We start from the raw sequence: 26931 nt of genomic DNA, 5'->3' as shown, positions 1-26931 counted from the left end.
TCATTCGGAATACAATTATCTGTTCGGCATAGATTCTATGCCGAATAGAAGAGGTGGTGTAGTCCGTTTTAATCGCCATGTATACACTTATTCCGAATAGATTGGGGTTTAACTTAGAGCAGCCGCAGTAGTTCGCAATTGGTCAGCTAGCGGTCAGACTGATGCTCAGCTAGAGGTCAGACTGATGTGAAGCTAGCGGCCTGACTGATGTGGAGCTAGCGGTCAGACTGATGCTCAGCTAGAGGTCAGACTGATACTCAGCTAGAGGTCAGACTGATGTGGAGCTAGCGGCCAGACTGATGTGGAGCTAGCGGTCAGACTGATGCTCAGCTAGAGGTCAGACTGATGCTCAGTTAGAGGTCAGACTGATGCTCAGCTAGAGGTCAGACTGATGTGGAGCTAGAGGTCAGACTGATGCTCAGCTAGAGGTCAGACTGATGCTCAGCTAGAGGTCAGACTGATGCTCAGCTAGAGGTCAGACTGATGCTCAGCTAGCGGTCAGACTGATACTCAGCTAGAGGTCAGACTGATGTGGAGCTAGCGGCCAGACTGATGTGGAGCTAGCGGTCAGACTGATGCTCAGCTAGAGGTCAGACTGATACTCAGCTAGAGGTCAGACTGATACTCAGCTAGAGGTCAGACTGATGTGGAGCTAGCGGTCAGACTGATGTGGAGCTAGAGGTCAGACTGATGCTCAGCTAGAGGTCAGACTGATGCTCAGCTAGAGGTCAGACTGATGTGGAGCTAGCGGTCAGACTGATGATGTGATTAGGATGGTCTCCAGGCAAGCATTGTGTATGATTTGATCTTAAGGCAAACCCAGGATCGACCAGCTAATGAGATCATCCATGATGAAAGTGTTATGCCATTTATATAAAATAAAAAAAATGGCCATTTAGCTATAACATTCCTCATCACTGCAATGATGCCTTTTTGTCACCCTCATAAGCAACCGTTCAACTCATGAATTGACTTATGCTAAAAACATTGAGGACAGTAAATGAAAAACCTATTCAATTAAATAAATAGACACTGACCGCAATTTGACCATGAATGGTAATGCTTTATTTAGTATTAGCTGGTACTAAGAAATAGCAGCACATTACTTCTAGAAAAACAAGAAGGCCTAACAAGTAATGCGTTCAATATATAGGCTATTAACGCAGGCTGAGAGACAACGCCTTTTTCCATGGAATACAAACTATGCCCAACAAAATAGAGAACGTGGTGATACTAAAAATGTTAACTTTACAAATGTAGCTATTCACTTTACCTGGCCTAGACTTAACATGTACTTGAAGTCTAATCTTTTTTTAGACCTTAGAAATCAGAGGTACGGCTCTATTAGTGTGTGCTATGAGTTGGAATGGTACTACAGTACTTTTGAGACCTTAATATTTCAACACGTAGCACCCTTTAGATAAGGGAGTAAAAGAGATACGAGATATCAGAATTACAGTAAGTAAAATATAGGACACACCTAAAATAATTTTCATATCGCCAATATATATTTAATTATCCTTCCCAGAATATTAGATTCCAACAAATGCCTTAAATATTTGTCATTTTTGCCTTGCACTGGAAATAGAAAAAAAATCTGATTTTGAAGTTTGCCTCAAAGATGCGTCTTGAGATCTCTTTTAGTCAAGAAGCAAGGGCTTTTCTTTGTGCCACTCAGTTGGAAGTGCATTTATGATGTTATCACTTTTGGTCTTGGCCTCAACAGAAATGTTATCTTTTCAGTCAGTGGTTCTATGTATGGTAACTGGACAGTAGTCCAAGCTGAACTTGATACAGATGCCACATACGCCATCTGAGGGAAGGACTTTGAAATGCACTTGAACACAGATTAGTACCTATTCTCAACATATATATCATTAGAACTGATTTACAGGGATCATCATTTGATCAATGGGCTAATTAACATACAACTCAAAAAGTATATAAATGTCTCTAATATTTAGTCTAAAGATGATTACATGGAAGAGCACTAACAGGGATTATATCAACACGAGATAAAGAACAAAACATCAATAAATGAACTGAACAAACATGGTAACAAATTTAACAAAGGATAATTGCTTCTTCGTCCATCCGAACTGTACATAGAACACATTTTGAAAATAAAGCGGCACAAACATACAGCAGACAACCATCCAGGAGCGTACGCCACTATATCAAATATAGAAAATGCAGAGTACATAAAACATGACATGCTATTGGTTAAATACACGTGGAGTTTAGTCCAAGGGAGTCCTCCTGTCAGGACGGCACATATAGACAGGAGTCCCTTTCTCAACTGCTCCTTCTTTAATGCGTGTTGGCATGTCACTCATTCTTTCTTGAGGATCAACCTCAGTGCCAGGGTAGGAGACCTCTTCAAATCTTTGTGTGGGCAGAATAGAGTGAAGGTGCTGCATGCTGCCATGCATGGAACCCTTTAACTCCTCCTCAGGTCACCACTGGAGCAATGACAACATGAGGAGTAAGAAGTGATGACAACATGAGGAGTAAGAAGTGATGACAACATGAGGAGTAAGAAGTGATGATAACATGAGGAGTAAGAAGTGATGACAACATGAGGAGTAAAAAGTGATGACAACATGAGGAGTAAGAAGTGATGAAAACATGAGGAGTAAGAAGTGATGATAACATGAGGAGTAATAAGTGATGACAACATGAGGAGTAAGAAGTGATGACAACATGAGGAGTAAAAAGTGATGACAACATGAGGAGTAAGAAGTGATGACAACATGAGGAGTAAGAAGTGATGACAACATGAGGAGTAAGAAGTGATGACAACATGAGGAGTAAGAAGTGATGACAACATGAGGAGTAAGAAGTGATGACAACATGAGGAGTAAGAAGTGATGACAACATGAGGAGTAAGAAGTGATGACAACATGAGAGGAGTAAGAAGGAGGGGATTAGCTATAGAGGAGGACTATCGATATGTTTTACTCATTGTGATACTAGAGTATCTCAGGGTTAAATTATGATCTGGTATGAGTAAAAAAGTAAAAAGTCCAAGTTGTTTAGTTTCAAACGAAAGCTAAATATATAGCTGTTGGTGAAGTGCTCGGATCATACATGCATGACCGTGGCATTATTGGTCACCGTATCACCACAACAGGAAGGCAGTTGGCGCAGTCTGCTTTTTCGACCTACAAAATTTCCGGTGGTGCGCGACGAATGGCCCATCTCTGAATGCCCTGTGCACGAGGCCATGATAACGGAATTTTTGGTTCATGCCAACTGGTGCAATACACACACGGCGACATTCAATTAGGTTTAACCGTAAGCTACGGTACTTCCTGTAGATACTTTGCGGTGTCCAAAGCCCGGTCTCATGGCAAGCTACCCTCTTGTGTATGTCTCCTGTTGTTTTCAAATTAAAAAACAACAAAATTCCAAGATGAGAAACAGGTCATATATGAAATAGCTTGATCAGAGTTACAGTTGAAATAAGACAATGGCAAGACATTTCACATATAAGTAAGACCATTATTTGACCTCTTGTTGTACAATAAGGTACAGTTCTTTAGGTGTTCCTCTGGCGTTTAGCAGCCTCGTGGTGGACCTCCATGTTCCCAGGCCTCTTCAGGTTCCACTGGTCGATCTGTCTCTGCCTCTCCTGCTGCTCCAGCTCTGATTCGCTGGACGAGCTGCCCGTATTGCTGCTGCTGCTGCTACTACTGCTGCTGCTCCCGCCCACAGCCACTCCCCCCCCCCCCCCTCCTCCTCCTCCTCCGTAAGCGAAGCAATCCTTCCTCCTGCTCTCCGCCTTGCCCCGCTCCGCCTTCTCTCTCCGCTTGCACTCTGAGCCCCCGCTCCCCGCTCCTCCGTCCATCGGCCGGGGTTTGTCTACACTCACCATCTCCACCTGGGTCAGCTCTGCCCCCGGCCCGCCCCCGGCCACCACCTCCCTCCGCTCCACCTCCACCCACATGGAGCCCGCGGGCGGCTCCAGCGGGGTGTAGTGGAGGAGTGGTGGCGGTGGCTGCTGCTGCTGCTGCTGCACCTCCTGGCTGAGCTGCGGCTCCATCTGGGGAACACTGTGGCTGTGGTGGTGGTGCTGCTGGTGCTCCAACGCGTGCAGGAGGTGGGCCTGGTGCTGCAGGTGATGCAGGGGCTGCAGAGGCTGCTGTAAGGGTTGGTGCTGGATCTGCTGGAGCTGCTGATCGTGCTGGTGGTGTTGATGGTGCTGCTGCTGCTGGTGGTGCTGCAGGTGGTGGTGGTGGAGGTGGTGGTGGTTCATGTGATGCTGGTGGTACTGCTCGATGATGTGCTGGTCCACTCCATGCACCATCTCCTTGGGCCGACTCCGAAGGTACTTTTCAAACTTCTTTGATGCTTTCTTGTTCGTCACAAACCATTCCTGTTCAAGCAACAGCAGGGGAGTGACCAGTCAGACCAACGCAGTTAAGACCTAACCGTGTGTGCATGTTACATCTAGAGAAGAATAAGAGGACTGCCGTCTTTACCTGTGAATGAACAGAGTTGATGTGATACTTGACTCCACTCTCGGAATTGAACTCCTTGCCGCAGATCAAACAACGGTATTTCCCCGCCTCAAAGTCACCCTGTAGGAAGAGCAGAAGAGGAACCACTCAGCAGCCACTTGAGTAGAGACTCAGTTGCCCCCAGAGAAGAGACTCAGTTGTTTCAGAGTAGAGACTCTGTCAGTCGCCACCAGAGTAGACTCAGTAGCCCCAGAGTAGAAACCTAGTAGCCACTAGAGTAGAGACTCTGTCACCCCAGTGTAGAGACTCAGTCTCCCCCAGAGAAGAGAACAACTCAGTCGCCCCCAGAGTAGAAACTCAGTAGTCACCAGTAGACACAATAGTTGCCCCCTACTGAGTAGACTCAGTAGAGACTCAGTCGTCACCAGAGTAGAGACTCAGTCGTCAACAGAGTAGAGACTTGATCGTCACCAGAGTAGGGACTCAGTACAAACACAGTAGTCTCTCTACAAAACCACAGCTTGCCTTTATTAAGGGCTGTTATAACTTGCCAGCTTAAATACATGTGAGAGGGAACATCTAACCATGGATTTTAAAACATATTATAGTTGTGTATATTCTATATATGCTGAGCAGAGAGAGTTTGTGCCCAGTTTTGTGTGGGCTCTTGTGTTGGAGATCAATGTGTTCCTACCTTAGTGCAGAGTCCCAGGTGGGCCTTCAGGCCAGAGACACTGGTGTAGGTGCAGCCACAGCCCTGCATGGGAAGAATCCAAGAGATCAACCTTTACAATATCATCTTCATAGAGCATCTGATCATGAACTGAAACATTTCCACATCATGTGACTGTGATATCAATAATGAGGACCTGGTTGGGGCACTGGACCTTCCTCTGCAGCTTCACCTCGTTCTTCCACTTCCTGAGGACCTCCTGGCTGAAGGCAGGCAGACCTGGACGGGCGTACTTCAGCTAGTCAGAGGAGAGACATAATTTAGAGATTATGTCATCAAGAAGTGTTCATCTTTTAGGTCTACTTGTAGAAAGAAGAAAAACTGATAGTGAGAGGGAATCTCTCTCTTTCTCAATGATCTATGATCAATAATGTCATCAACTCACTAAGTGTTATAGGGTTGGTTCTTGTCCTTGTTTGTTCTCTATGACCAAGTCTCTGTTACAGACCATGAAGAAAAGCTATGCTTCACCTACACTGAAGAAAATGTACAGAACAACAACATCTCTTGCCTTTTTGTCGTCTGGCACGAGGTCCGACTGGAACTTCCTCTTGGGCCAGTCTTTGGGCAGGTCGTTGTGGGCGATCTCGGCCAGGTGGAAGTTGGCCACCTGGGCCGAGGCCCGCTGCACCCGGCCGCTGGCCGTGAGCTCTGGGTCGGCCTCGCTCTGGGCTTTAAGGGCCTCCTCTTCCTCCTCCTGCTGCTGGGGCACCTAGGGAGGAGGACAGACCGTATTCATACTGCTGAGAGACCTGGTCCAGGGTGGAGGACAGACCGTATTCATACTGCTGAGAGACCTGGTCCAGGGTGGAGGACAGACCGTATTCATACTGCTTAGAGACCTAGTCCAGGGAGGGGGACAGACGTATTTATACTAGTTCTGTTTGAGATCTAAAGGGGAATATAATTTTTTAACACTTCTGAGCAGATTTTCCACACCTAACCAAATTTCTAGGTGCACCTGCAGTATTTAGATATTTAATCTGTATGACACACACATGACTGATATTGTTGTTCTAATCAACGTGTCGCCCTTTATTTTTCAATAAGCAATTGCATTGTCTTGATATTTTTGTAGACCCATGCAGTTGAGTGAACTTGGGGATGCATATCAGCGCCTGACGTACCTGCAGACTATAACATTTTGATGGTTGTTAAGTGTCATATAACTAATAGCTAGCCAACCCTGTATGATCAATATTTATCCAGAATTGTTATTGATCATGGGATCGTTGTGCCCATAGCTTTGAGCTGGATTACAGAAGAGCTGGATCATTCAATGGCTGATCATCGGGACCGTGTCGAGATGGGGGTATAATAACATTAGACGTTATTTCAAATTAAATAACTAATGTGAAAATGGAGGGCGACACATTAATGAGAAGGACAATATCATCACGAGAAGCAGGGATGTGTGTAAACATGAGTCTATCTATTGGGGGCATCTATTGGAGGGGGGGGCGGTGCTCACACGGGTATCAAATATCAAACTGTTGAAGCAGGCCACCTAAAAACAGTTTGGGGTCCCCACAGACAGTGACCTTTAAGAGTGTGGCACTGTGGACGGACATGCATTTCATCCTCTTGGGGGAATGAACCACTGGATCAGTTTGACCTTAATAATAAAATATGGGCAGAATCACTGTCTTCGATTGAAAAATTATGATGCTTAAAAGGGACACTGTAGCATTTTAAGTAATGCATTAGCTAAAATCAAGGTCTTCATTCATAAATATGTCCTCATTGCTGTAAAATCACCTCTGCCAATAATCGGACTTGAACGGATAAGTCCTAAGGAGGCATCCATGTTATTCCGGACTATGAAAAACTATAAAGGTCGAGAGGGACATAAAGCACTAGGTGGTACTAACAGGCTAAACGCATTTTCGCTCAAAGCAAGTGTGACTGAAACCGAACGTAGAAGGAGCTCAGCGAGACACACTTGTCACTGCCACGGCGAACTTGAAAGCCTGCGCTGCACTTTCATTCATAATGCAAGATCATACTGATGCCACGCCACAGGAGAAGGAATCCTCGTCGCCAAAAGACCGGAAAAGTTACAAAGGTTTAAAGAGCTAATGAACTATTACGTTTTTCAAAGGGACGCTGAAGTTCTCGCGACAAGTAAATCAATGATACTGTCTGAATTACATGCATTTCTCATTGCTTGGTTGTGTAATTCATTATACAGGCAGCATAACGGTATAACATGTTAGAACAAGTTAAAGCCTAAACAGTCTCATTGGTGGATAGCAGCATAGGCTATGTTTGATTGAATAAGGGTTGCATTTCATGCCTACTAGCTACTACCTCCAACCAATCCACTGCCTCTCTGTCCTCTTCCTCACCCTACCATTGAATCCCCTAATGGTGATGATCTCTGACAATGAATGTTTGACTACTAATTAATTACTATTAATTAATTAATTATTACACATAGTTCATGCGTTGAAGAGCAATCTAAGCACTAGTAAAAAATGTGTGTTTGTTGTGTGTCAAGTTGTTAACTGATGCTATAGGTTAGACTACGACATAGTAAAGTTACCAATAAAGACAATATAAACATGGCAACACAATTCACTATCTTGCTCAAGGAGTAATAATTACTCATTACATGCTCACACTAATGATTCAATAGAGTTTGAAGTTTGTTTGAAATAACGTACCTCATCACCGAAAGAAAACTTGATGAGGTAGTATTGGATGCCATGTTGTCAAAGCTTCTTGGCATATACTGCCTACCGTAGTTGCAACCAGGTTGCGACTTCCATTTGTAAAAGCGAGCACTATTTGTTTGAATGCAATATATAATTTGACGACTAGATGGGAGTAATTCCTACACAGTGTCCCTTTAAGCGAGAGGACAAATTACAATGTGATAGGGAAACATAAAAAAATATGTCTTTGTCACAAGGTAAATCTTTGATCAAGTATATCGTTAGTATTCTCTTTAGTTAATCATTTTCTCCACTTTCCTTTAACTATTAAATATCTGTTGTTAAAAAATGACGTAACAGTGCACTGCGTAAGGTGACAGGTCCTTTCAAAAAGCACATGTCCAACATAAGACTAGTGTATATCTAACACAAGAGTAATAAATGTCCAACATAAGACGGGAACATGTCCATCATAAGACTGGTCCAACGTAAGACTTGTACATGTCCAAACTAAGGCTAGTACAACATAAGACTGGTACAACATAAGACTGGTACATGCCCAACATAAGACTGGTATATTTCCATCATAAGACTGTTTTGTGTCCATCATAAGACTGGTACAACATAAGACTGGTAAATGTCCAACGTAAGACTGATACAACAAAAGACTGGTCGTCAAACATCAGACTAGTACATGTCCAACATAAGACAGATATATGACCAAAATAAGACTGGTACATGTCCAACATTAGACTGGTCTAACATAAGACTTGTAAAACATAAGACTGGTACATGTTAGGGCTGGGTGATTAATCGAATTTTGATCGCGATTTTGATTTTAGCGTAAAACTATCACAAAATTAACATAATTAATTATTATTTTTTTATGATGTTTCATACAAAGGGCAGAACAGCTGGATACATATCTCTATTATTTTAGATAGGAACATTTTCTATTTGACCATTTTGTGCATTTTTGTTAGGCGAAATTTCAAAGTTCTCTGTTCCAAAGTTTCTTTTGGGAGAGACATGCTGAATTAATACAACATGTTTTCAAACTCAAAAATAATTGTTTGAATAATCGTGATTTCAATATTGACCAAAATAATCATGATTATGATTTTTCCCATTATCAAGCAGCCCTAGTACACGTCCAATGTGAGACTTACGGGGGCATGCTCTGACTTGAGGTGGTACTCCAGACCGGCCTTTGACTTGTAGGCCTTCCCGCAGTGAGAGCAGTTGAGCAGCATCTTCTCCAGCTCAGACTCCTGCTTACCACACTTCTTCATGTGGTACACATAGCCCATGATGCTAGTGAAGCCTGAAGTGCAGCCCTATCAAAGAGAAGAGGAAAAGATACCAGACACCATTATACTCAAAAAATGGAACTGAAGAGTGATAACAAGGACTCAACAAAACAAATGTCACACGCGCTTATCTTGACCTTAGTCACAGTCTGAAGTTACAGTTGGAAATTATCTTAGATTGCCATATCTTTTTTTATCTTAATATTTAGATTTATACAAATGTGATCTCATAGACAAGTTGAAATACACAGAAATGCTTTTTTGTTGAAGTTAACTCTGAATGAATGTCTGCATCCTTAACGTATTAACCACAACACTTAAAAGTTCAATTATGATAAGAATTGTGAAATATATGAACATCTTGGTTGAATATGGTTAAAAAAGTTGTATGCCATTGCATGTCTTGGTTGCGTTGATTTTGAACAGCCCTTTCCCAGCCTATTTAACTGGTGGTGTGTGTGAGTTACCTGCAATACCAGTTAAACTTAATGCGGCATGACTTCATATTTTTCAAAAATCAAATGGCAAACTTGCTTGATGCACTGTCACAGCCTTACCTCGCGGGAACACTTTAACTTTCCAAGTCTCTTCAGAATTTTGCGCAGTTTTTCTTTGACAGCACGTTCGTCCAAGCCTTGGGAATCGTCCAGAGAGGGCTAGAGAGGGAGAAAATGCAGCCCAAATTTTGCAACAAATAACTGACTTGACGAAATTAAACACAAATGAATAGTCTTACAAGTTGGTGAAACATGTGTGAATATTCTTACCAAGTTGCTATGGTCGGCCATGACGTGGTACTTCATCCCAGTTGAAGACTTGAGTTGTTTCCCACAGTGTGGACAGCTGAACGGTTGCTGCAAACGTCACACAAGAGTTTACTTCTTTACAACTAAATTGTCTTTACACCCAGTTGCTGAAAATCCCATAACCCGCTGATATGCTCATACTTAACTAGTAGAATGAGCAGTTAGGCTAACCTAAACTCCCAGAGTCATTATACCTCCAAGGGACCCTCCCTTGGTGGTATACAAGCTTACATTCTATGGACAATATATTGGTGCTTTGACCAATACCCACCAGGCGGCAGTTCTCCATGTGTTTCTTCAAGCCCTCTACGGTCTTCCTGCTGACACTCTTGCACTTGGGACAGGTCACTCTTCCTTTGGCCACGATATGCAGTTGCCAGCGCTCCTCTTGGCTGCCTGTCCATCCAACAGACAATAGGATTCAGTAACTGGGATACTGTTAAGGGCCCTTATTCTACCACCAGGTGTGAGTGGGATCAGTCATTGCAGCACGTTTCAAATCTGCCCTATCCTTAGACTTGGTGACATCGCAAGTGGGAGAGTCCGCCCAGCACCAAGCGATGGTCAACTACTCCCAGCACTGAAGGCACAGTCCCTGAACACAGACAGAACAGCTACCTCTGGGACAGTTGGCTGTAATGGGCTGGGCTAAAATGTAGCAAATTACAGCAGTTTGATCTGAGAAATTGAATGAAACATAATCACTGTCAATGGTTGTCTACTCCCAGCATTAGGGACGCTTTTGCTACCAACAGCAGTATTCTCACTGAATTCACCATTTCCTTAGTTTTCCAATTTTCTTCCATATTTGAGGGCTGTTCCAGAAATACCAATAGCAGACAGATGGAGATTAAGACATTTTAGTTGATGGTATCACTAAGGTCAAGAAGAATGAGAATGTTAAGTGAACCAGAGTCAGCAGACATTAGGAGGTTGTTAACTACACATAGAAGGGCAGTCTCTGTGCTGTGACAGGAGCAGAAGCCAGATTGAAAGGGCTCATGCAGATCGTGGTGGTTGTGAAAGGTGTACAGTTGTGAGGCCACCGCTCTTTCCAGTATCTTGGCCATGAAGGGGAGGTTGGAGATAGGGCGATAGTTTAGTAGAGATGTGGGGTCAGAACAATTTTCTTTGATAATGGGTGTAACTGCAGCAGTTTTATTGGCAGCAGGCACAACACTGAATTTGAGGCAGCTGTTTACAACCCATGTAATGGGTTGTAAACACATGGGTTTTACCATGAAAACATTTTACATGGTATGTAGTAATCTGATGTCCCAATAATTAAGTTTGTGCTTTCTTAGATAGTAAACTTTATATTTGCAGTCAGATCATTAATTAAACATGATTAATTCGAAATTGGTATCAGATAACTTATTGGTGTCTTACCCTGGTGCCATTGAAACGTATGGTGAGTTGCGAAACAAATATTTAGATCCTTCGTAACCAATCTAATAAATATTTCTCATTATGTGTATTAAACAATTGAAACGGGTCCATTCATACCACGGTGTAGGTCTGTCAGTGAATGCATGGCAGTGAGAGGACTGTTTTTGAAAAGCTTCAGTCAGGGAAGCCTTTATCAGGGAAGCTGACTGTCGAGCTATTCAAAGCAAAGCTGAAAACCTACCTCTACAGTCTTTGGTTTGGAACACAGGGGTGCCAAACGATTGGTATGATATAATTCTGTAGCTATGAGAGGCAGTGCATCATAAGCAATCCATGAGGTTTTAGCTAGGTCCCATCAACAGCAGCATGTCCTCCTCCCCTGGCCTGTGTAAATGGACAGCATTTACACAGCGCTTTTCTAACCAGTGTCCACTCAAAGCGCTTTACAATATGCCTAACATTCACACAACGACGGAAGTGAAGTCAACAATATTAGGCGACAGCCAGTTAGGGTGAGGTGTCTTACTCAGAGACACCATGACACCGGGGATCGAACTAACAACCTAGCGGTTACCATGACCTTTGCTCTACCTCCTGAGCCACAGTGTCTTTCACCTGGAGGGTAGGAAGGGAGCTCCTTCCTGGAGGGGGGGAGCAGCGGTCTGGGCTCCTCGCTGGGCCGGGCCGCGTTGTGCTCTGCGTTGCTCTGGAGGTCTCTTACGTCCACCGAGTCTGAACCTACAGCACGTCACACAGGGAGACAAAAGGTTGACTCATAGTAGATTAGTGTTCCTGTTTTTACTAATACCCAGACCTGCACTACACTGAGCTATTCGGGTCCTGCTAGTGAAGAAGGATGCAGTCGATACGTTGGTAAGGGGACCAGCGGTACTTTGGTTAATTTTAGAAGATATGTAAAACTCAATGCGCTCCATGTGGATGCATGCTGCAAACTGCGATACTTTGTGTACTTGTGTATGAATTTATTGATTCAGCTGCTTCCTTCAATGCAAGAGAACTTTGCATATTTTTAAGGAACTTGCTAGAAGTGTTTTTATACTATATAAAGTCTTACTTACCAGAGGTTTTGTTTTCTGGGGCCTGTTGATAGGTGATTACCGGCTGATTCCTCTCAACTTCGACTCTCTGGCTCTTCTTTAAAGGCAAGTCTTGAAAAAGTACACAAAATGGTTGATTAATTGTATTTTTTCTGAGCGCACACTGCACACGTGTACTTGTGTATACAAGCACTAGTCAAGCAAATCATTAACAGTCGAAAATCACTTTTGAAGTAATCTTAACAACGTCTTAAAAATACTTTATGTTGATGTCGGCAAAGCTTTGGAGCAGGATATATCGTTAAATTGTCAAAAGCCTTCTCATTTACGCAGTCATGCATTGTTGAGAGGCTGTAACATGAACTAACATTAAAATCTGTGTTTAGAAGCGTATCACATTAGCTCTACAACAGTAAAATAAGAAAGGAAAATAAACTGTTTCCAGCAGAGATGTGGGTGTAACACATGAACTGAATAAAATACTGGTTAAAGCTGACTTTCAATAAGTGTAAATTAGTGGAAACACAGCACACACACACACACACACACACACACACACACACACACACACACACACACACACACACACACACACACACACACACACACACACACACACACACACACACACACACACACACACACGTCTATATTTATTCAATTTCTAATAGACAATGTGTGTGCCTACCAGGTCTCCAGACTTGTGCTTCTCCTCGGTCCCTGGCGGCTGAGCCCCAGGCCTGGTCCTGGCTGCGCCCAGCACCCCAGGCCTGCCCGTTCCCAGAGAGGGGTCTGTCCCGTCCAGGCTCACGCCCCGGGTTCCAAGCCTGATCCTGGGCTCGGTCCCTCCCAGAGCTCCAGGCCTGTTCGGGGCCCCTCTCCCGCCCGCTGGCCCATGCCTGTTCGGTGTGGCCTCGCTCTCTTCCTGGGATCCAGCTCTGGTCTTGCCCCGGGTGTCCCGATCGGTCTCTGCTGGAACTCCAGAGCTGCTCCTGGGGCCGCTCTCGACCCGCAGCCCAGCTCTGGGCCTCAGAGAGCCTCTCCCGACTGGGGTTCCAGGGCTGGGCCTGAGGCTGGGGCCTCATCCTGCCCGGCTCCAGGGCCGTAGGCCAGGCGTCCTTGGCTACCAGCCTTGGTGGCAGCCTGGCAGCGGGCTGGGCTACAGAGCCCATGTCCGAGCCGTTGGCCAGGGGGCCTGAAGACATCACAGAGCAGCTGGTGGTGGGGTACTCCAGTGGGCCCCCCGGGACGCCCTGGGGGTCCTCAAACCTGGACGGTGGAGAGAAACATGGAGGGGTGGCCCTTTACATTACACTGTCCTTGGAACAGCTCCAGTCAGTGTGAAATAAGTAATGCAACAGCCTGTAACATAATGTACTCATCATGTAAGAACATTACAGAACAGCCTGTAACTATCCATGTAAAAAGCAACGTAACAACCGTTAACATCATGTACGTATGTAATGCCATCTGTAACAGCCTTTCACTACAGTGTGGTTAGTGAGCGAGCAAGGTTAAGGTAAGGTTAAGGACTGGTCATTAAAGTGGGGTTAGTGAGTTTAGGTAAGGTTAAGGGCCTGCCTGTCACTCCAGTGGGGTTAGTGAGTTAAGGTAAGAGAGCATTGTTTCCAAGTCTTCCAATAACGCAAGATAAGCCATTGCACTACATTTCAAACAATTATTTTATACGGTTTGACACCAATTTGTCTGTATAAAATTAGACTAAGGAGTAATTTAATATTTTTTTCTACTTAAAGGAAACACGGGACATATGTGGATTTTGATTGCATAATGCATATGTTGGCACTCTTAATATTTTACTTTTTGCTTGTAATATCGGCAGTGCTGTGCTTATAGAGCTGTGCTTATATTTTAAATACCTATGCATAAGTACATTTAGGTCAATTCCATACTTTGTGTGGCAGTGTTCGTAAGCACTCCTTACGCACAAATCTGTAAAAAGTACGGTTGATAAATGAGGCCCAAGAACTGGATTGTTCCAAATGCTTATTGATCTTGTCAAACTGAGTAAAAGTTTAATGGTGTTAACGGAAACCCAAAAGCCCAATTAATGCAGTTGAAGAGGTGTTCCCCGGTCCAGCTGTTAACACCGCTAGACCCACGCTAAGACACTAACACTAGACCAGGGGTGGCCAACCAGTCAGAGACTAAGAGCCACATTTTTTACTGTGTTACTGCAAAGAGCCACATCATACACACGGGTACACATGAACATTTGGGATGGGCCGATAGTCGATTCTATCGACTATCGACGATAGATGGATTCCATCGTCGATCGTCTCAAGTAGCCGATAAAAAGGCGATAATTATATTTTAATAATTAATTTTTATTTATTAATTTTTTATTTATTTATTTTTAAAAGCGCTGTGGTAGCTATTTTTTCAACTTAAAAAGCCCCGCAAATTGTAATTGAAATTAACTGGCACCGGTGGAAAACATACTATGTAGCGCTGACCTGCCGTATTCACTCACTGCTGCGAGAGGAGAGGGGAGGGGCTCGAAACCTACCGGTCTGCTCGCACGGCGAAATGACATCACACCCCGCTGCACCATTTCCGGGTCACAGCTGTGGTACATGAGCTGTGTTCGAAATCGTTCCTTATTCACTCACTCACTATTCACACTTTCGCAAATGCAGCCATCATCGCTTCTTTTACATCTATTCCACGGGTTCGTTCCTTCAATGGCACAATGTCAAGGAGTTCTTCTCTGATATGACACCGACCGTGCAAATATTGCCAACTGTGGCTTGTCCTGAATGTCGCAAGACTCGTCCAATGCGACACTAAAATATTCGCATTCTTGAAGATCGGAGTGCAACTGCGATTCAATAGCCGTGTTAATGTCCGATATTCTGCGTTCAACAGTGTGGCGGGACAGTTGGACGTCTGACACCATTAGTTTTAGTTTGTCGTTTTCAGGAGACAAGATTTTAACAACGTCACTGAGGCATTTTTTTTACAAACTCCCCTTCATTGTATGGCTTTTTAGCTCGTGCAATGTTCCAAGCCAGTTGATAAGATGCCAGCGTTAGGGTCTCTGAGTGCATCGTAGATTTTTGGAACATCTGTGTCTGCTTTTCTGCCTGCCTTTTCAAAGCGATTAACTTGTGCTTGCGAAGTTCAGTCCCTTTCCGAAATTCCTGGTCGAAGTTAGCGTGGAGTGAGCTGAAGTGGCGCTGAAGATTTGAAGCCTTGAATTGCGCTAATGACACCTGGCATATAAGGCAGAATGGCTTCCCATTACGTTCAACAAAAAAATATAAACTCTCCCACTCTGTCAAAAACGAATTTTTTACCTGCCATTTTTGGAGCGTAGCCTACTTGACGCAAATTGTTTACTCATGGGAAGGAGCTCTGTCACGTTAAAATTGTACCGGGGGCGAAAATTGTACCGGCCTACGTCATCAGTTGTTGAGAATTTTACAACTAATTTGATTGGGTTGTCCGTTGCCGGGCAGGTTTCAAAAAACATTCGGCTCATGTTTCCAAAGACGAAATAAAATAATACAGATAACGGATCGCTAGATAACACTTGTTTTTACTTTATATTTGTATTGTATTGAATTGTTTAATCAAATTTAGTTAGTAAACTGAGTGTTTAAAGCACGTTTCAAAAACCATTCGCGCTTATGTTGCCGAACACCAAATAACATAATACAGATAACGGATCGCTAGATAACACTTGTTTTTACTTTATATTTGTATTGTATTGAATTGTTTAATCGAATTTAGCTAGTAAACTGAGTGTTTAAAGCAGGTTTCAAAAACCTGTCTTGTCACGCTCAATGAAGGAGTGCAATGAACGAGCATGAAAGTTTGCGAATGTTCAAGAACCTTCCTACGTCATTCGACGTGATCGCCCGTTGCCAGGCAACAAACGATCGCGTCGTCTGTTGCCAGGCAGGATTGGAATTTGTCAACAACTGATGACGTAGGCCGGTACAATTTTCGCCCCCGGTACAATTTTATCGTGACAGCTCCTCCAAGCTGAGCAGGCCATTTTATGTTGCATCAACACCAAACATTTGTGAACGTTATTTTGCGTCATCAATTAAAACGTTTGCGAACATGCACACACATACAAAAAAAAAAAAGATAAAAAAATATATCTAAAAAAAAAAAATATATATATATATATTTAACACAAAATTTGATGTGAACTGAAGAGCCGCACGAAACGAGGCAAAGAGCCGCAGGTTGGCCACCCCTGCACTAGACCAAAGGTAAGACTGCAGACACTAACACTAGACCAAAAGGTAAGACCGCAGACTCAATACTCTGGTAACTATAGCTCAGAGTGGTGAATGAAGTTAACATAACTAATCAGGTTATCATAACTAATCATTAGTATTACCAAATAATGCCTTGGTTTAAAGTGTATAAATCTGTGAAATGTCCATGAAATTACAACGATTTCAGCGAATAATGTGGTTAAATAAGTCACTCACCTCTTCCTACCATAAGTCCTTTTCATTTTATGAGCGTCTTGGGCCTCGTCACTCTAAAATATTCAAGTACATAACCGTAGAGTAAAACCCAGCCACGTGCATGATGGTCACAGATTGGCAGTATTAGAAAAGGGACACAAACACCATCAACAAAAGAGGTGTTTCTCATATGCATCGATACCATTGTTGTTAACAACTTATGTTTGCTATTAACAGGTCTGTATAGATGGCTTGATTCTTACCTTTGAATGTCCAAGGACGCTCAACTCAAAGGCTCTGTCTGGCAGTCGTTGAACCACTGTTACAACTAAATGAAAGGGTTTTGTTACACACAGTCTTAAATAAATGAATGAACACACAACTACAACAAGGAGGGCAGAAGGTGTTGTCTGGTCCCATGTACATACGCTGGATGTACAGACACTGGATGTACAGACACTGGATGGACAGACACTTGATGTATAGACGCTGGATGGATAGAAACTAGATGGACAGACACTGGATGGACAGACACTGGATTGACAAACAATGGATAGACAGACACTGGATACAAGTAAAGATATGTTTCTTGGAGGTTGATGGTGTGTCCAAGCATGTTGGTGTAGGATACTATGCTATCTAGTAACAGGGATCATAATTCATAACCAACATCCAGAAAAGTGTGTCATAACGGGAACTCAAGTGGTTCGTGTTTCCAATGAGAGCGTTCCCGCCAGCGCTGCAAACAGCCGCTCAGCACTGCTCTAAACCTTCATGACCAACCGTTGTATTCACCTTAAAACAACGCCTACAGTCATTGGTTCATTCCATCCTAAGCGCAGGACTTGGAGGTAATTTACTTGAAAACTAAAACCACTCACCCTGGCGAAATCTGACGACAGTTGTCCGTTAGTTCTTTTGATCCCAATTTGTGAACCCAGCCTCAAACTAAAAACGTATGTTCCTCCAGGCAAACGATTTCAGTTTATAATAATAATAATAATAATACATTTAATTTAGAGGCGCCTTTCAAGACACCCAAGGTCACCTTACAGAGCATATAGTCATCATTCAAAACGATGTAAAACAGACTAGGAATAAAAGGAAAACAGAGGTTAAACATGAAGAATAATAATAATTAATAACACTCAAAGACGCCTAAAGTGAAGGGGGGACCTCACTAACCACCAGTAAACCATTAAATTATCTCCATTATAGTACAAGGTTTGCAGTACAAGGAAACTTCCATCATCTACTGACTATAGTGTGTAAATCGTTAATATCATTTGAACATTTATTATTTTTTTAAACGATATGGATCGGTTCCAATATATTTATATGTTTCCTTCTGGTATCTTTCTTGATTATTTGAACACTGTTTACCTAAAAAGAGTACTGCTGCTTGACGTTCTTCACTTCCTGCCTGCCATCTTAAGTTTGCCAACATGCCCGTCACGTGAATGCAAAGAACAAATTGACCTAAAGAACAAATTAGTTTAATGCAAACTAATTTGCATTAAAACATTTAAGCCATATTTTAACAGATGTTTGAAAGATTTGTCAGAGGCACCAAAATGATATTTTGTACCATTTAGAATCAATAAATAGAACTAAGTTATGATCACATGCAGGGCTGTTTACCTGGACATGGCACACCGCCCTTGGGCTGAGCCTGGCCCGACTTCCTCTTCCTTGGCGCATACGGAGGGGACATGTCCCCACCGATGTGTGAGTGGTCCATTGTTGGAGCTTCGGTTCACCTCACAGATAAATGCTGGGAACACACACAAACACTCTGACAACTGACCACAGTAATATAACCATCCTTCCAGCCAACTCATTATAATAACTCTGCTGGTATTTTGCCATATTCACAAATCTAAAACGTTTGTGGAGGTTTCATTAATTTACATACATAAATAGTATACACAAGGTACACGTGAGACTTCTGTTGGGTTGGATCATCAGATTGGTTCTCACAATCAAATGATAACAGCATTAAACTCTATGACTCAATATTGCTCCATATAACTTTGTGACTACCAAATTCATCATCACAGTACCTCATAATATACCCACACTCCTACATCAGACAACCTGATAGTATACCCACACTCCTACATCAGACAACCTGATAGTATACCCACAATCCTACATCTGACCACCTCATAGTATACCCACTCCTACATCAGACCACCTCATAGTATACCCACACTACTACATCTGACCACCTCATAGTATACCCACTCCTACATCAGACCACCTGATAGTATAGACACACTCCGACATCAGACCATCTCATAGTATAGACACACATGTTTGTTCATTCACCACAGATGTGACCGATTGTTGAATGTTTAACAAGTTCATTTGGTTCTTCTTTACCAACAGTTACAAATTGTATACATGCATTTTACGTTTTTTTGCAAAGATATAAACACAATATATCAATCGAGTTGTACCTGTTTTCCATGAATGTCAAATAAGAAATAATTGTCAGTGCATCTGAAACGTATTTGTGATTCAAATTGATATTGCGAATAATTTGTGGATCTTGCTCTGTCTCTTTAAGATATAATCAATAGTATGCTTCATGATCTTCTCATCATAGCAGGAAAAGTACCTTACATTATCCATTTATGACAGTACCAACCGTATCTTTCATGATAGTACTTATACGTATTAACTGATGTAAGTCGCTTTGGATATAAGCGTCTGCTAAATGCCCTAAATGTAAATGTAAATGTAGTACTTATGGTGCTCTTTGTGATCAATTCATTGTAGTACTAATAGTACTCATTATGATACTACTAAGAGTACTCTTTATGATAGAACTAATAGTACCCTTTCTTGATAGTACTACTGGTGCTCTTTGTGATCCATTCATGATAGTGTTAGTAGTGCTAACATGATACATTCATGACGGTACTAATAGTACTCTTCATGATCCACTCAGTACAGTACTTATAGTACTCTTCATCATGCATTCATGATAGTGGACTACTAATAGTACTCTTCAATATACATACATGACAGTAGTAATAGTACACTTCATGATGCATGCTAGTGGACTACTAAAAGTACTCTTACATTCATGAAAGTAGTAATAGTACTCTTCATCTAACATTCATGACAGTAATAATAGTACTCTTCATGATACATTCATGACAGTACTATAGTACTCTTCATGATACATACATGACAGCCCTAATAGTACCCTTCATGATACATTCATGACAGTGCTAAAGTACTCTTCATGATAGTACTAATAAGTAATCTTCGTGAACCATTTCTTGAACTTGATGCCATGCTCCCTGAAATGATGGCACAATCACAACCCGACGCTCCCTGATTTATTCAGGGAATCATTTCAGAGTGAGACGTTTAAGGATAATTGTTTGTTTGCCTTCCTAATATTTACCCTAATTAACAGCCTACTTAACTAATATAGCATTTCAGAAATATACCATGGGATCTCGCTTTTAAAAAGAGGAGTCGCATTGTTTATTTTACAACATGCAAATAACTGCTTCGTAGTTTGTGTTTGAAATCGTTTAAATGCCAAGAAATAATATTTTATAATCTATCTGAGGACACATGATCATAGTCCTTGGTTCTCTCTCACCTCCCAGTAGGCCCACAAAACTCCTGCAAAAACTGAAATGGTCACACAAAGTTGCAACTGCACAAAACGCTCTAAATAACAATATTATATAACGTACAAAATAACATTAGATATTCATAAGAGTAAAATGTGAATATATTAATAAATGCATAATAAATGTGTTTGTTTTATGAAGCGAAGATGGATTACAGATCCATGGGATTGAACCCCACCTGGTTGGTTACAGCTAGGGTTTAACATTATAGATATGGATAATAAGATAATAGATTTTAAAAGTAGAAAATAGCGGTGATCATGGATCAACAAATGAAATCCATAAGGCTGTGCATATCGCTTAAAAAGCAACCACCATCGTATCACTCTGCATAGCCGCACAAAAAAAATAGTTGCTTTCCCCTTTCGACCGAGAACAGAGCACGGTGCTCTGCGGAGCCGAGCCCTGCAACCTGCAGCCTTCTCAGTCCTCTTTGTATTTGCGGACTGTTGATCTCAGATCTTTCTCCCAGACTGTAGCATACGTACCCTCCCTCTGCAGGGTTGGCCTCCATGTCTCCCCGAGCTAGTCCTCCTCCTCGGCCTGCACCCCGGCTCTGATCCGAGGCACGGTGGGGGAACGCGGGCCTACTCGAGGAAAACCCGCCGCAGAAAGAGTAATCTCGGTCAGAATCTGTAAATGACGAAACGCAGACAAACGCCACAATAAGTCCTCTACAGATCACTCAGAACGGCCATTCGCGACATCCCTCGGTTGGTTGAAACGCCCTCCGTGTGCGGAGCGCAAATAAGGATGTGGGACCCGCGGCTCCGGGGGCGGGGCCTGGTATGGACCGGGAGGGCGGGGCCTTGTCTGGACCGGGTGGGCGGGTCCTGGTGGTCTGGACCATGGGGCGGGGCCTGTGCTGCTCTGGACCGGGTCTGGTCTCGCCGGGGCCTGTGCTGCTCTGGACCAGGGCTCCAGGGGATGGGGCCTGCTCTGGACTGGGATCCAGGGGGCGGGGCCTGCTCTGGACTGGGACTCCAGGGGGCGGGGCCTGTGCGGGTCGTGACCGGATCTGGACTTGGTCTGGACCGGGGCCTGTGCTGGCCTGGACCGGGTCTGGATCGGGTCTGGACCGGCTCTGTGCTTGACTGGGTCTGGACCAGGTGTGATCTTGGATCCTGCATCAGAGACCGTTTCTGGACCGCACTTCTAGGACCGCAGTTTCAGTGACAGGGTTGTATCTCCCTGTAGGATCCTCTCCCTGGGAGAGGGGGGCGGTATGGGGGCAGTGTGGTACTCTCCGTGGGGGCCATGGTACTGACCGTAGGGGGGCGCTGTGGTACTGTCCGTAGGGGGGCGCTGTGGTACTGACCGTCGGGGGGCGCTGTGGTACTGTCCTTAGGGGGGCGCTGTGGTACTGACCATAGGGGGCGCTGTGGTATTGACCGTAGGGGGCTCTGTGGTTCTGACCATAGGGGGCGCTGTGGAACTGACCATAGGTCACACACACACACACACACACACACGCACACACACACACACGCACGCACGCACGCACGCGCGCACGCGCGCGCACGCACACACACACACACACACACACACACACACACACACACACGATCAAAAGCGAAACCTAAAGCTTAAGCTAAAGCAAAGCGAAAGTTTGACAAAGCAGTATCATGGGAGAGAGATGGTATGAAACTGTCGGGTAAGTGGCTCAATGTTTAGGACTGTTTTGTCCGTATTAATGTTTTCATTAATGTAGGCCTACTTAAAACATTTTAAAGGGAGTGCCAAGGACCGCAAACGATTTCCTCCGCCTTTGTCTGGTTGTTATCACAAACACACTGAAACGCAGATTAATGCTTCGTGTGGTAAAAAAGTAGGCGAGGTTTTTATTGTTATATTTAATTATATATTGTATAGCCTTAAGTAGAAGGGAGATCAACTCATGTATCCATAATAACGTGCGTCCATATCCCTACATGTCACAACATTGTTGCCACGTAGAATTGATGTTCTCTTCCATTAATACTTCTCTTTTCTCTTCGTTTAAGAACGGCTCCACGAGGTGTGACTGGTAAGGAAGTGACCAGTAAAACTGCAAGAATTAATTTGTGTGATAGTGAAACCAATATGTATGTTGAAGATATGTATGCCTCCTAGTCTTTCTTTGCTGTAATTTCTGACCATAGATAACATCTCTAGCGGCGGAACCATGAGAAAGTTTTACACTGTCAATGGGGGCACTGCTGTGACCAATGAATTTACAACCAAACTCAAGAAGGAAGGCAAGACTGAAGTGTCAAAGGAGGAACGTGAGTTCACCCTAGCCTTCTGTCGGATCAGCACCAGGCCTGGCATCGACATCCAGGAGACTCAAGACAAATGTCCAGGTTTGAACACATCCATCAAACCGAAACAGGATCTATCCATGCTTAAATCAAACAAATCAAGCTCCATTATGTTAGCATCTTTCAACATTGTACAACAATTGGCAGTAATTCCTTGGCCTTCAACAAATTACCTTTTGATTTAGAACCTGCAGATGGTAAGCCAGTTATCCTGGTGCTGCTGCATCACACCTTTGATCCTAAACATTGTGACTACCGTGGCCCGGGAATAAAGAACGATGCCTCCACCATTCTCTCTGTGGACCTCCTGTACTACGAAAACCGCCTGCTCAAATGTCGTCACAATAAAAGAGGACTCCAAGAGGTCCTGGATGTGGTTGGACGACCGTCCTGGAAGGTAAACGATTATGATACATTAGTTATACACTTGTAAATCATTCCAACCATTCCAACCAAATTAATTTATGAATTAATTTACTTATTTAACAGTAATGTGTACATTAAGTTATCAAAACATTGAATTCATGGATTTCATTCTTCAACATTAATGATGTCTTTTTTATTTCCCAGGCGAGATGCTGGCTGTGTAAGTACACAATACTTTCCAAGATATATCTGGCCTTACAGCAATTAGATTACCGATGAAAATATTCAGTTATTTCATCTAAATGCGAGTCGTAGGATGTATGAATAGATCCATGAATAATACATATTGAACTGTGGGTAATGGTTGATTCAGAATGATAAAATGTTAGCAATGCTTTGAAGTTTAGGAAGCAGACGAAACACAAGACGTTATACTTAATTTCAGTATAAATGCTGAATGGCGTACATCCTGTCTTCTACTCCACAGGTATCTGTCCCTTCTGTTGTTGCCAGTCATGCAACAACCCTGAATAACCGTCGTAACAATGGAATCACTAATCTATATAAATCTTTTTAAAAATTCTGTATCATTGTAATAATTGTCCACTACATATAAGAAAATAATGATATACATTAAGTTAAACAAGCTCAAATATATATATATATATATATATATATATATATATATATATATATATATATATATATTCATGTGTGTGTGTTTGTGTGCATGTGTTATATGTCAGATATCATAACCGGGATGCATTTCATATTGCTCTGTATTCCAATGATTAAAGCTGTTTAAATGAAACTTGTTGTTAATGGCTTGCTTTGTTTCCGTAGAGGCCTAACTGAGTATTGTCTGACCAGCAACATGTTTTAGTGTTGTAAACAAAGCTAAATGCCACAGGAGTTGTGTTTTGGTGGTACGGTCCGCATGTGAAGCCGAGGCTCTGAACTGGAAAGAGACCAGCCGGCTCCAGGAGGGCCATGTGGTGTTCCTTTGCACCATGGCCTAGGCTGCTGGAGGTCCTGCAGCCAACACCAGTCGGCCGCCCACATCTGGCTAAAGGGCCTGCCTTTTTTTTTAAACTTGCCATAATCTGCGCCTCCCTTGTGGATGTCTTGACCAGGGCGGCCAGATAACCTTGGAGATTAGAGGGAAGTTGGGGGTGTGCACGCAGCACCTTTTTCCGGGGCCTATTCAGGGTCACATATTCATCTCTGCAATTGAAGGAAAGAAACAGATTATTTACAGCCATTTTCCAAGTTTCAAACTTCAAACAAAAAATGGCAACCATTTGATGGTCGGTCATTGACCTGATCAATGATAACGACTGACCAACAGGTCTTGGACTTTTGACCTCGACCTGGTGCCTAAACAGACCGCAGACCGTCTCCCACATCAAATAACCTTTTAATCACTGCACGACATCCAAACAAAGCTTCAGTCATGCATTTGATGATTGTCAAAAATAAGGCCAAATATTGTTCATTGATTTATAATTTGTATCCTAGAGCCCTAACAGATATCCCAGAGTCTAGGGCCCCGTCCACAGGAGCGAAAATTATCTTTTCCCCTCCGTTTTCCTTGGCAGTGTTTCATGAATTTCTCCGTAAAGATGGACTCATTGCAAAAAAAGATCTAGATGTAGAAACGCTGTAGTACATATTCAAGGCCACTGTGTGGCACTGGTTGACCACCAAAAAAAAGAAGATGAGGTGGAGAATGCCGCATCGAGCCTAGCATAGGTATACCATGGACATATCATAAAATGGACAATGGATTCCAAAATGGCTCCCATTCATTCCTATGTACTAGTGTTGACTCGTTCGCGAACAAACCGGTTCGAATGAACGAGTCTTTAGGACGAACGAACCGAACCGGTTTGAAACTAACCGAACCGGTTCCTTTCTCTCGTTCGTCTCGTTCACCATTCGAATCACCGGAAACTCGATTGAACGAACGAACAAGTTTCCGGTAACACTTACTCCACTGAGTCAGACAGACTCAGCTGATAACCGCGCAATGGCGTGCATTCCAGGATGCGATTTACCGCTACCGGAAACCAGGCTGAACGAACAAACGATACGCAAATGACTCCTCCTAGTTCAGTCGAGTTTCCAGCAGCACTGAGTCTGACTGACTCAGCTGAGAACCGTGCAATGGCGTGCATTCCATGATGTGATTCACCGCTACCGGAAACTAGGCTGATTCGCGAACGACTCCTCCCAGTTCAGTTGAGTTTCCGGTTAATCGATTCACCGGAAACTCGACTGAACTGGGAGGAGTCGTTCGCGAATCGTTTGTTCATTCAGCCTGGTTTCCGGTAGCGGTAAATCGCTTCATGGACTGCACGCGATGGCACGGTTCTCAGCTGAGTCAGTCAGACTCAGTTCTACCGGAAACTCGACAAAAAAACGAACAAACGATTCCCGAACGACTCCTTTTGGCGAACTGACCGGTCACGGAAATGGTTCCGCATCATGGGTCCCTAGTCACGCCCTACTTCATGACGTACCGGATGCAGAAATATTCTTGTTTTTTAGCATTGTTAGTGTAGCAGGTACATACGATGTATGTATGCATTCCACCAAAATTCCCTCATGTTTTATTTATTACTTGTATTTCGTGATATATTCTGTAAATAGATCATTCGGGAGCTTTTGTTATTTTATTTTGAAGTTTCGATCGTGACGTCATTTTCTTCCGTTGCGCTCGCCATTCCTCACTTGTTGTTTTAATGCTGTGAGGAGGTGAGTGTTTTTCCTCTGCTCTGTGCAGCTTTCTGTTCTAAAATTGTTAATGAGAAAATAACCAGTGTAAACGGTGAGATAGAGTTATGGTGTGATTCTGTGCTTGTTGGTGTTGTTCATGTGTTCCTGTGTATTTGTTTAGCAAGAGTTTTGAGTGTTTTAGCGAACTATTTAGCTAGCGCACTGTTTAGCAGCACTTGAGGATACACACACAGTGACGGCAGCCTGTTCATTGTTCGTTTCCCGCCATTTCAGATTGACGTGCTGCAGTGTCCTGTGTACTAATGCTGCTGCATTATTTGTGCATTTATTTCATTCAGGTATGTTAATGTTGCTCCCATGTTGTACTTTATTTTAATATAAAATATTAATTAGCTGGTGGTGTATAGTTTGCAGGTGGATTTGAATTTGTGTGTCTGTATTGTGAACTTTTGTGACTTCATATATTTTAATATATGTATTGTAAGGCACTTCTGGCCAGGCTCACTTGTTGTTTTAATGCTGTGAGGAGATTGACGTGCTGCAGTGTCCTGTGTACTAATGCTGCTGCATTATTTGTGCATTTATTTCATTCAGAAATAAATACGCCACTGTCGCTACAGTTCGGCTAAAGTGACACACCAAGTCCCTGTGTCCTACTCCATTTCACAACACACAACGCAGAGCCAGACCGGAGGGCATTGGTGCCGTGACCCGGATTGACGTCGTGGACCAACACCAGCTTGGTCACCGGAGGTTGTTGGACGACAGAACAACGACGAACGAAAAAAAAGGTTTCCTTAAGAGGGTTACATTAGAGTGACTTTGTCACGGTTCAAGGACATTAGGGGGATTTGGTTTATTTATTTTTTTGTTTCATTTTCTTATAAAGAAAAGAAATGTACAGTGTCAAATGAAGGAAAGGAATACAGTACTTTCCGTGGTTTATTGAGTCAGTATTTTCATTGTTTTTTTTACTTAAGAAAAATGGATTCCAATGTTG

General features: G+C 43.0%; 1 protein-coding gene across 2 annotated transcripts; it reads right to left on the bottom strand.

Annotated features, from left to right (window-relative positions):
• Positions 1 to 1042: 1042 nt before the first annotated feature.
• Positions 1043 to 21325, bottom strand: znf512 (zinc finger protein 512). Of its 2 annotated transcripts, XM_060042098.1 has the most exons (16): positions 21015 to 21325; positions 18509 to 18641; positions 17131 to 17195; positions 16889 to 16941; positions 13105 to 13685; positions 12438 to 12527; positions 11974 to 12096; positions 10241 to 10365; positions 9931 to 10017; positions 9721 to 9819; positions 9023 to 9190; positions 5708 to 5908; positions 5333 to 5434; positions 5158 to 5220; positions 4485 to 4583; positions 1043 to 4378 (listed from the first exon to the last, which is right to left on the bottom strand). In XM_060042098.1, the coding sequence occupies exons 2-16, from the start codon at positions 18606 to 18608 to the stop codon at positions 3542 to 3544; spliced, it is 2793 nt and encodes a 930-aa protein (XP_059898081.1). In that variant the 5' UTR covers positions 18609 to 18641; positions 21015 to 21325; the 3' UTR covers positions 1043 to 3541. The 2 variants fall into 2 exon arrangements, with proteins under 2 accessions (XP_059898081.1, XP_059898082.1); XM_060042099.1 differs by lacking the exons at positions 16889 to 16941; positions 21015 to 21325 and having other exon boundaries at positions 18509 to 18582.
• Positions 21326 to 26931: the final 5606 nt, after the last annotated feature.

The sequence above is a fragment of the Gadus macrocephalus genome, chromosome 21 (assembly GCF_031168955.1).
Source record: "Gadus macrocephalus chromosome 21, ASM3116895v1".
Taxonomy (NCBI): Eukaryota; Metazoa; Chordata; class Actinopteri; order Gadiformes; family Gadidae; genus Gadus; species Gadus macrocephalus.
This window is presented reverse-complemented; position numbering and strand designations above follow the sequence as displayed.

Excerpts from the sequence above, each read along its gene's own strand:
- znf512 (XM_060042098.1), bottom strand. The coding sequence starts at position 18,608 with ATGGACCACTCACACATCGGTGGGGACATGTCCCCTCCGTATGCGCCA. Across the intron at positions 12,097-12,437 it reads CCCAGAAAACAAAACCTCTG|GTTCAGACTCGGTGGACGTA; the intron begins GTAAGTAAGACT and ends GACGTGCTGTAG. Across the intron at positions 9,820-9,930 it reads TGGCCGACCATAGCAACTTG|CCCTCTCTGGACGATTCCCA; the intron begins GTAAGAATATTC and ends CTCCCTCTCTAG.